The 10,828-nt window shown below is 47.3% G+C and overlaps 1 protein-coding gene across 1 annotated transcript; it reads left to right on the top strand.

Moving 5' to 3' along the window:
* Window positions 1–103: 103 nt before the first annotated feature.
* LOC139572841 (WASH complex subunit 5-like) lies at window positions 104–10,376 on the top strand. The gene is made up of 7 exons (XM_071395642.1): window positions 104–256; window positions 1,040–1,143; window positions 2,466–2,595; window positions 4,347–4,443; window positions 9,062–9,215; window positions 9,558–9,645; window positions 9,928–10,376. The coding sequence occupies exons 1-7, from the start codon at window positions 119–121 to the stop codon at window positions 9,982–9,984; spliced, it is 768 nt and encodes a 255-aa protein (XP_071251743.1). The 5' UTR covers window positions 104–118; the 3' UTR covers window positions 9,985–10,376.
* Window positions 10,377–10,828: the final 452 nt, after the last annotated feature.

Below are 10,828 nucleotides of genomic sequence, written 5' to 3'. Positions count from 1 at the left end.
TGAACAGGAGATTATGACCAGGGAACATTAGGCTCCCTCTGAACAGGAGATTATGACCAGGGAACATTAGGCTCCCACTGAACAGGAGATTATGACCAGGGAACATTAGGCTCTGGTTATGACTGTCCAGGCCGTCATCACTCACCGTTGCATTTCCTTTCTCTTCTTTCTGTCAGCAAATGCCAGTAAAGTCTACGCCAACGCTGTGGCCAGAACACAGAAGATCTGGGGGTCGTACTTGGAATCCATCATGAAGGTACTGTGTTTCATTGACCTGTTTTAGCAAAATACCAACTTAATGTTATGAGCAACACAACCACTACGTTCAGTGATCGGTCTCTAGATGACTATAATCAAAGATGGGTGACACAGTGCAGAGCCTGCTGTAGTGGTAACACACTGGTACACCTCCAATTTGACTGAAATTATGTCAATTAGCCTATCAGAAGCTTCTAAAGCCATGGCATCATTTTCTGGAATTTTCCAAGCTGTTTAAAGGCACAGTCAACTTAGTGTATGTAAACTTCTGACCCACTGGAATTGTGATACAGTGAATTATAAGTGAAATAATCTGTCTGTAAACAATTGTTGGGAAAATGACTTGTATCATGCACAAAAGTAGATGTAACCGACTTGCCAAAACTATAGTTTGTTAACAAGAAATTTGTGGAGTGGTTGAAAAACAAGTTTTAATGACTCCAACATAAGTGTATGTAAACTTTATTACAAGTTGAGCTGTCTTCGACACATTCACAGCTAAACGCTGAATTATAGACACACCGGCTACAATAACATATACCTCAAGGTTTATTACAAGTTGAGCCGTCTTCGACACATTCACAGCTAAACGCTGAATTGCAGTACACAGACAAAAAAAGGAGATCAAAGTGACTTGAAGAAGAAAATAAAAAAAATCTAATCTTCTAGAAGTTTCTCGAGGTCTCAAGTCTTGACGTAGAAGACGTATACCCCTCCCCCACCGGAGAGACCGGGGTTCAATCCCCGTGTGGAAGTGACACGGGGTTTTTGTTTTCCTCAGGTTGGTCAGATGCAGATCCTGAGGCAACAGATCGCCAACGAGTTGAACTACTCCTGCAAGTTTGACTCCAAACACCTCGCCGCTGCGCTGGAGAACCTCAACAAGTCAGTGTCCATCTGAGATGATGCGTAGAGAGACATGACGTTCTTATAAAGTCTTGTTATAAGACGTTATGAAGGGTCGTACATGTTTAATTGTTAATAAAGGATGATATAGCTGCAGGGTTTAAAAGTAAAGGGTTACTGTTCATTTGAAATGGGAAAGAGTGATTGTTGCTTGTCATGGAAGGGATGGCCGTTGTCATGAAAGGGATGGCCGTTGTCATGGAAGGGATGGCTGTTGTCATGGAAGGGATGGCCGTTGTCATGGAAGGGATGGCCGTTGTCATGGAAGGGATGGCCGTTGTCATGGAATTTCTTATCAGTAGACATGGAAAAGTCATAACATATATTTTTTTAACATACATGTTTCTACTAATTGGTCTTTTGACCAATCGGATCAGCTCTTTTACCATTAATTGATCTTTTGACCAATCGGATCAGCTCTTTTACCAATAATTGGGCAAAAGATCAGAATTTCTCTGTGTGTGTAAACTCGGCCTAACACGGAACCCAAACCGGCTGCGTGCGTGCGTCATCGTGCGCTATCGTGCATACATTTATTTTGTCCCCCTACACCAAACGTGATCACGTCACGCAGGTTAAAATATCAAAACAAACTCTGAAACAATGACATTAATTTGGGGACAGGTCGAAAAGCATTAAACATGTATGGCAATTTAGATAGTTAGCTTGTACTTACTAGCTAATTTGTCCTATTTAGCTAGCTTGCACTTGCTAGCTAATTTGTCCTATTTAGCTAGCTTGCTGTTACTAGCTAATTTGTCCTGGGATATAAACATTGAGTTGTTATTTTACCTGAAATGCACAAGGTCCTCTACTCCGACAATTAACCCACACATAAAACGGTCAACTGAATCATTTCTAGTCATCTCTCCTCCTTCAAGGCTTTTTCATCTTTGGACTTATATGGTGATTGGCATCTAAACTTTAATAGTATTACCACGACGACCGGCAAAACAGTTCGTCTTTCAATCACCCCCGTGGTTATAACCAATGAGGAGATGGCACGTGGGTACCTGCTTCGATAAACCAATGAAGAGATGGGAGAGGCAGGACTTTCAACGCGATCTGCGTCAGAAATAAAAAGGAGTTCTATTTTAGCCCTTGGCATCGCAGACGCTCGTTGGCGCAATAATTGAATAACATGGATTTCTAAATTTATTTTGCAACGCTCACGCAGGCGACGTGTCCCGATCTGGTCAGCATGTTAATGTGAACCCGGTGAAGTAATGTTGCCGTAATAGTTTGTGTCTGTCATTTAAAGGGTGTGTTGAATAGTCAGGTGTCTGTTGTATCTACTGTAGGTCTCTACTGGCTGATATAGAAGCCCACTACCAGGACCCCAGCCTTCCATACCCCAAGGAGGACAACAACCTGCTGTATGAGATCACAGCCTCTCTGGAGGCAGCAGGCATTCACAACCCACTCAACAAGGTTATTACTATTATTACTACTACTACTATTACTACTACTACTACTACAGGCATTCACAACCCACTCAACAAGGTTATTATTACTGCTGTTACTACTACTACAGGCATTCACAACCCACTCAACAAGGTTATTATTACTACTACTATTATTACTACTACTACTACTACTACTACAACAACTACAGGCATTCACAACCCACTCAACAAGGTTATTATTACTACTACTATTATTACTACTACTACTACTACTACTACTACTACAACAACTACAGGCATTCACAACCCACTCAACAAGGTCTATTATTACTGCTGTTACTACTACTACTACTATTATTACTACTACTACTACTACTATTATTACTACTATTATTACTACTACTACTATTATTACTACTACTATTATTACTACTACTATTATTACTACTACTATTATTACTACTACTATTATTACTACTACTACTACTACTACTATTACTACTACTACTACTACTACTACAGCAGGCATTCACAACCCACTCAACAAGGTCTGGCTTCTAATTATTATTACTACTACTGCTGCTACTACTATTATTACTACTACTATTATTACTACTACTATTACTACTGATACTATTATTACTACTACTATTATTACTACTACTATTACTACTGATACTATTATTACTACTACTATTACTACTATTACTACTACTACTACTACTGGTATTATTACTATTAATACTACTACTACTATTACTACTACTACTACTACTACAGGGATACACAACCCACTCAACAAGGTACACTACATGACGGACACCGGACACTGTATGTGGACACCGGACTTGTCAGAAAGGTGGCATCCTATGACGGTGCCACGTTGAGTCACTGAGCTCTTCAGTAGTGCCATTCTACTGCCAATGTTTGTCTATGGAGATTGCATGGCTGTATGCTTGATTTTCTGTTTTCAAAGGTGGCCGAGGCCCATGTGCCAAGTTTCATTTTTGACGAGTTCAGGACAGTCCTGTGAAGATCTGGATGAAGGCCTATTCATTGAATTTTTTTTGATTCATTCATTTTACCTTAAAGCCTTAGTGAAGTAAAATGTTTTGTATGATTTTGTACAACAGCTGATGAAACCAGTTAACCAGTTGATTGGAGTTGTTTGTTCATGTTGTAGATCCACATTACAACCAAGCAACTCCCTTCACCTGTTCTATATGTTGTAGATCTACATTACAACCAAGCACCTCCCTTCACCTGTTCTATATGTTGTGGATCTACATTACAACCAAGCAACTCCCTTCACCAGTTCTATATGTTGTAGATCTACATTACAACCCAGCACTTCCCTTCACCTGTTCTATATGTTGTAGATCTACATTACAACCCAGCACCTCCCTTCACCTGTTCTATATGTTGTGGATCTACATTACAACCAAGCAACTCCCTTCACCAGTTCTATATGTTGTAGATCTACATTACAACCCAGCACTTCCCTTCACCTGTTCTATATGTTGTAGATCTACATTACAACCCAGCACTTCCCTTCACCTGTTCTATATGTTGTAGATCTACATTACAACCCAGCACCTCCCTTCACCTGTTCTATATGTTGTAGATCTACATTACAACCAAGCACCTCCCTTACTGCACCAGTTCTATATGTTGTAGATCTACATTACAACCCAGCACCTCCCTTCACCTGTTCTATATGTTGTAGATCTACATAACCAAGCGCCTCCCTTACGTCACCTGTTCTATATGTTGTAGATCTACATCACAACCAAGCGTCTGCCTTACTTCCCTATCGTCAACTTCCTCTTCATCATCGCTCAGCTGCCTAAACTGCAGTACAGCAAAAACCAAGGTGAGTTATGGTCACTGGGGTTGGGTTGGCTGGCAGGTGACTGGGGTTGGCTGGCAGGTGACTGGGGTTGGCTGGCAGGTGACTGGGGTTGAGTTGGCTGGCAGGTGACTGGAGTTGGCTGGCAGGTGACTGGGGTTGAGTTGGCTGGCAGGTGACTGGGGTTGAGTTGGCTGGCAGGTGACTGGGGTTGAGTTGGCTGGCAGGTGACTGGGGTTGGCTGGCAGGTGACTTGGGTTGGGTTGGCTGGCGGGTGACTGGGGTTGGGTTGGCTGGCGGGTGACTGGGGTTGGGTTGGCTGGCGGGTGACTGGGGTTGGGTTGGCTGGCGGGTGACTGGGGTTGGGTTGGCTGGCGGGTGACTGGGTTTGGGTTGGCTGGCGGGTGACGGGTTGTGTTGTGGGGTTGGGTTGGCTGGCGGGTGACTGGGGTTGGGTTGTGGGGTTGGGTTGGCTGGCGGGTGACTGGGGTTGGGTTGGCTGGCGGGTGACTGGGGTTGGGTTGGCTGGCGGGTGACTGGGGTTGGGTAGGCTGGCGGGTGACTGGGGTTGGGTTGGCTGGCGGGTGACTGGGGTTGGGATGGCTGGCAGGTGACTGGGGTTGGGTTGGCTGGCGGGTGACTGGGGTTGGGTTGGCTGGCGGGTGACGGGTTGGGTTGGCTGGCGGGTGACTGGGGTTGGGTTGGCTGGCGGGTGACTGGGGTGGGGTTGGCTGGCGGGTGACTGGGGTTGGGTTGGCTGGCGGGTGACTGGGGTTGGGTTGGCTGGCGGGTGACTGGGGTTGGGTAGGCTGGCGGGTGACTGGGGTTGGGTTGGCTGGCGGGTGACTGGGGTTGGGTTGGCTGGCGGGTCACTGGGGTTGGGTTGGCTGGCGGGTCACTGGGGTTGGGTTGGCTGGCGGGTGACTGGGGTTGGGTTGGCTGGCAGGTGACTGGGGTTGGGTTGGCTGGCGGGTGACTGGGGTTGGGTTGGCTGGCGGGTGACTGGGGTTGGGTTGGCTGGCGGGTGACTGGGGTTGGTTTGGCTGGTGGGTGGGTGACTGGGGTTGGACCAGTTCTTGAGGTAGCGGGTGGGAGGTGGGTGCGTGCGGGGTGCAGTATGAAAATGCTGTGGGATGAAGAAATCAGTCCTGCGCAGATCTCTAGTGCCAGGCACATTGGTTTGTCAAGAACTGCAACGCTACTGGGTTTTTCACGCTCAACAGTTTCCCGTGTGTATCAAGAATGGTCCATCACCCAAAGGACATCCAGACAACTTGACACAACTGTCGGGAAGCATTGGAGTCAACATGGACCAGCCTCCCTGTGGAACGCTTTCGACACCTTGTAGAGTCCATGCCCCGACGAATTGAGGCTGTTCTGAGGGCAGAAGGGGATACAACTCAATTTTAGGAATGTGTTCTCATTTTTTTGTAAACTCAGTGTCGGCTGCGTTTACACAGGTAGCCCAATTCTAATCTTTTGCCCAATTTTTTGACAAAAGAGCTGATCTGATTAGTCAAAAGACCAACGAGTGCCTGTGTAAAGGCGACCCATGTTGAGCCTGTCCCACCATGTGATTGGCTGGTCCTGACCCATGTTGAGTGTGTCCACCATGTGATTGGCTGGTCCTGACCCATGTTGAGCGTGTCCCACCATGTGATTGGCTGGTCCTGACCCATGTTGAGTGTGTCCCACCATGTGATTGGCTGGTCCTGACCCATGTTGAGTGTGTCCACCATGTGATTGGCTGGTCCTGACCCATGTTGAGTGTGTCCACCATGTGATTGGCTGGTCCTGACCCATGTTGAGTGTGTCCACCATGTGATTGGCTGGTCCTGACCCATGTTGAGTGTGTCCCACCATGTGATTGGCTGGTCCTGACCCATGTTGAGTGTGTCCACCATGTGATTGGCTGGTCCTGACCCATGTTGAGCGTGTCCCACCATGTGATTGGCTGGTCCTGACCCATGTTGAGTGTGTCCACCATGTGATTGGCTGGTCCTGACCCATGTTGAGCGTGTCCCACCATGTGATTGGCTGGTCCTGACCCATGTTGAGTGTGTCCACCATGTGATTGGCTGGTCCTGACCCATGTTGAGTGTGTCCACCATGTGATTGGCTGGTCCTGACCCATGTTGAGTGTGTCCCACCATGTGATTGGCTGGTCCTGACCCATGTTGAGTGTGTCCACCATGTGATTGGCTGGTCCTGACCCATGTTGAGCGTGTCCCACCATGTGATTGGCTGGTCCTGACCCATGTTGAGTGTGTCCCACCATGTGATTGGCTGGTCCTGACCCATGTTGAGTGTGTCCACCATGTGATTGGCTGGTCCTGACCCATGTTGAGTGTGTCCACCATGTGATTGGCTGGTCCTGACCCATGTTGAGCGTGTCCCACCATGTGATTGGCTGGTCCTGACCCATGTTGAGTGTGTCCACCATGTGATTGGCTGGTCCTGACCCATGTTGAGCGTGTCCCACCATGTGATTGGCTGGTCCTGACCCATGTTGAGTGTGTCCCACCATGTGATTGGCTGGTCCTGACCCATGTTGAGTGTGTCCACCATGTGATTGGCTGGTCCTGACCCATGTTGAGTGTGTCCCACCATGTGATTGGCTGGTCCTGACCCATGTTGAGTGTGTCCACCATGTGATTGGCTGGTCCTGACCCATGTTGGGTGTGTCCCACCGTTTGGTTGCCGGTTCCTAACCCATGTTGAGTGTGTCCACCATGTGATTGGCTGGTCCTGACCCATGTTGAGCGTGTCCCACCATGTGATTGGCTGGTCCTGACCCATGTTGAGTGTGTCCCACCATGTGATTGGCTGGTCCTGACCCATGTTGAGTGTGTCCCACCATGTGATTGGCTGGTCCTGACCCATGTTGAGCGTGTCCCACTATGTGATTGGCTGGTCCTGACCCATGTTGAGTGTGTCCCACCATGTGATTGGCTGGTCCTGACCCATGTTGAGCGTGTCCCACTATGTGATTGGCTGGTCCTGACCCATGTTGAGTGTGTCCCACCATGTGATTGGCTGGTCCTGACCCATGTTGAGTGTGTCCACCATGTGATTGGCTGGTCCTGACCCATGTTGAGCGTGTCCCACTATGTGATTGGCTGGTCCTGACCCATGTTGAGTGTGTCCCACCATGTGATTGGCTGGTCCTGACCCATGTTGAGTGTGTCCACCATGTGATTGGCTGGTCCTGACCCATGTTGAGCGTGTCCCACCATGTGATTGGCTGGTCCTGACCCATGTTGAGCGTGTCCCACTATGTGATTGGCTGGTCCTGACCCATGTTGAGTGTGTCCCACCATGTGATTGGCTGGTCCTGACCCATGTTGAGTGTGTCCACCATGTGATTGGCTGGTCCTGACCCATGTTGAGCGTGTCCCACCATGTGATTGGCTGGTCCTGACCCATGTTGAGCGTGTCCCACCATGTGATTGGCTGGTCCTGACCCATGTTGAGTGTGTCCACCATGTGATTGGCTGGTCCTGACCCATGTTGAGTCTGTCCCACCATGTGATTGGCTGGCCCTGACCCATGTTGAGTGTGTCCACCATGTGATTGGCTGGTCCTGACCCATGTTGAGTGTGTCCACCATGTGATTGGCTGGTCCTGACCCATGTTGAGCCTGTCCCACCATGTGATTGGCTGGTCCTGACCCATGTTGAGTGTGTCCACCATGTGATTGGCTGGTCCTGACCCATGTTGAGCGTGTCCCACCATGTGACTGGCTGGTCCTGACCCATGTTGAGCGTGTCCCACCATGTGATTGGCTGGTCCTGACCCATGTTGAGCGTGTCCCACCATGTGATTGGCTGGTCCTGACCCATGTTGAGCGTGTCCCACCATGTGATTGGCTGGTCCTGACCCATGTTGAGTGTGTCCACCATGTGATTGGCTGGTCCTGACCCATGTTGAGCGTGTCCCACCATGTGATTGGCTGGTCCTGACCCATGTTGAGTGTGTCCCACCATGTGATTGGCTGGTCCTGACCCATGTTGAGTGTGTCCACCATGTGATTGGCTGGTCCTGACCCATGTTGAGCGTGTCCCACCATGTGATTGGCTGGTCCTGACCCATGTTGAGCGTGTCCCACCATGTGATTGGCTGGTCCTGACCCATGTTGAGTGTGTCCACCATGTGATTGGCTGGTCCTGACCCATGTTGAGCCTGTCCCACCATGTGATTGGCTGGCCCTGACCCATGTTGAGTGTGTCCACCATGTGATTGGCTGGTCCTGACCCATGTTGAGTGTGTCCACCATGTGATTGGCTGGTCCTGACCCATGTTGAGCCTGTCCCACCATGTGATTGGCTGGCCCTGACCCATGTTGAGTGTGTCCACCATGTGATTGGCTGGTCCTGACCCATGTTGAGCGTGTCCCACCATGTGATTGGCTGGTCCTGACCCATGTTGAGCGTGTCCCACCATGTGATTGGCTGGTCGTGACCCATGTTGAGCGTGTCCCACCATGGATTGGCTGGTCCTGACCCATGTTGAGCGTGTCCCACCATGTGATTGGCCGGTCCTGACCCCATATTGAGCGTGTCCCACCATGTGATTGGCCGGCCCTGACCCCATGTTGAGCGTGTCCCACCATGTGATTGGCTGTATTCTCCTATTTGTCCAGGGATGACGTGCAGGAAAGCCACCGACCCGGTAGACTGGTCTCCTCTGGTTCTCGGCCTTCTCACTCTACTCAAACAGTTCCACTCCAGATACACAGAGCAGTTCCTGGCTCTCATTGGCCAAGTCATACGCTCTGTCATGGAGCAGTGCACCAGGTACGTGTCCTTTTGATTGATTGATTGATTGATTGGATTTTTTTTTTACCTGCCAGTTTAAAAACCTCACAAATACACATTAATTTTAAGAACGTGACAGTGATATCACAGTAAAGTCAGATTTATTTATATATAATGCATGTAATGCTAGTGTTGTAACGTTGCCCAAGGCGGCTATTTCAAACAGCTCCAAACGTTATCTCTATAGATCTAATCTGTATAAATACAATTTGAATGAAAAAATGTAAGTACATTTTATGGATCACTGTGTTATTATATGTGGATTATATTCTTCTTCAAATTCAATGAAATTGAGATTTTGGGTAAATCATCATTTTACAGTCAGAAGATCCCGGACATGCCGTCTGATGTGGTGGGAGCTCTGATGTTTCTGGAAGATTACGTACGATACACCAAACTGCCTCGCAAGGTAGGATTAGGATTAGGATTAGGATTAGGATTAGGATTAGATTAGATTAGGATTAGGATTGGATTAGGATTGGATTGGATTAGGATTAGGATTAGATTAGATTAGGATTTAGATTAAGATTAGGATTTAGATTAAGATTAGGATTTAGATTAGGATTTAGATTAGGATTAGATTAGGATTAGCAACAACACCCATGAAAAATAAAAATGCTATAGATATTTATCTGGAGTATTACATTTTACATGCGTATAATAATCTGTTGTTGTTGTTCTGTCTTTAAAGGTGGCCGAGGCCCACGTGCCAAGTTTCATCTTCGACGAGTTCAGGACAGTCCTGTGAAGATCTGGATAAAGGCCTTGAGTTCAGGACAGTCCTGTGAAGATCTGAATAAAGGCCTCGAGTTCAGGACAGTCCTGTGAAGCTCTGGATAAAGGCCTCGAGTTCAGGACAGTCCTGTGAAAATCTGAATAAAGGCCTTGAGTTCAGGACAGTCCTGTGAAGATCTGGATAAAGGCCTCTTCCTTTAACTTTCTGTTGATTCATTCATTTGGAGTTTAATTAATCTCTTCGTTACGTAATGACCTTTAATGTGCTAATGCTTTAGTAACACTGTAAATAGTTTAATGGTTTTTAATAACATCACGTGTTACCAACTTTGGTATAATGTCACTGTAATAATATGTCATTAATTAAATACAAAAGAGGCTTTGAATAAATGTAATGGTATATCATTTTTTTTTTTTTTAATTTTATTTCATATAACAGAACTTTTTAAAAAACATTTTAAGATCCAATTTACAGTAGTTTGGGTGTCTTTTATTTTTATTTTTTATTTTGTTTATTTAAAAAAAAAAAAAAAAAAACTTTTCTCCCCAATTTCGTGGTATCCAATTGCTAGTAATTACTATCTTGTCTCATCGCTACAACTCCCGTACGGGCTCGGGAGAGACGAAGGTCGAAAGCCATGCGTCCTCCGAAGCACAACCCAACCAAGCCGCACTGCTTCTTAACACAGCGCGCCTCCAACCCGGAAGCCAGCCGCACCAATGTGTCGGAGGAAACACTGTGCACCCGCCCCCCTTGGTTATCGCGCACTGCGCCCAGCCCGCCACAGGAGTCGCTGGTGCGCGACACCACTTACCTGACAAGTGTCTGTGTGGGTACAGGGGTTAACTGACTTGGT

This window comes from Salvelinus alpinus, chromosome 4 (assembly GCF_045679555.1).
Source record: "Salvelinus alpinus chromosome 4, SLU_Salpinus.1, whole genome shotgun sequence".
Lineage (NCBI taxonomy): Eukaryota > Metazoa > Chordata > Actinopteri > Salmoniformes > Salmonidae > Salvelinus > Salvelinus alpinus.
Note: the sequence above shows the minus strand (reverse complement) of the source record. Positions and strands in the feature narration are given on the sequence as shown.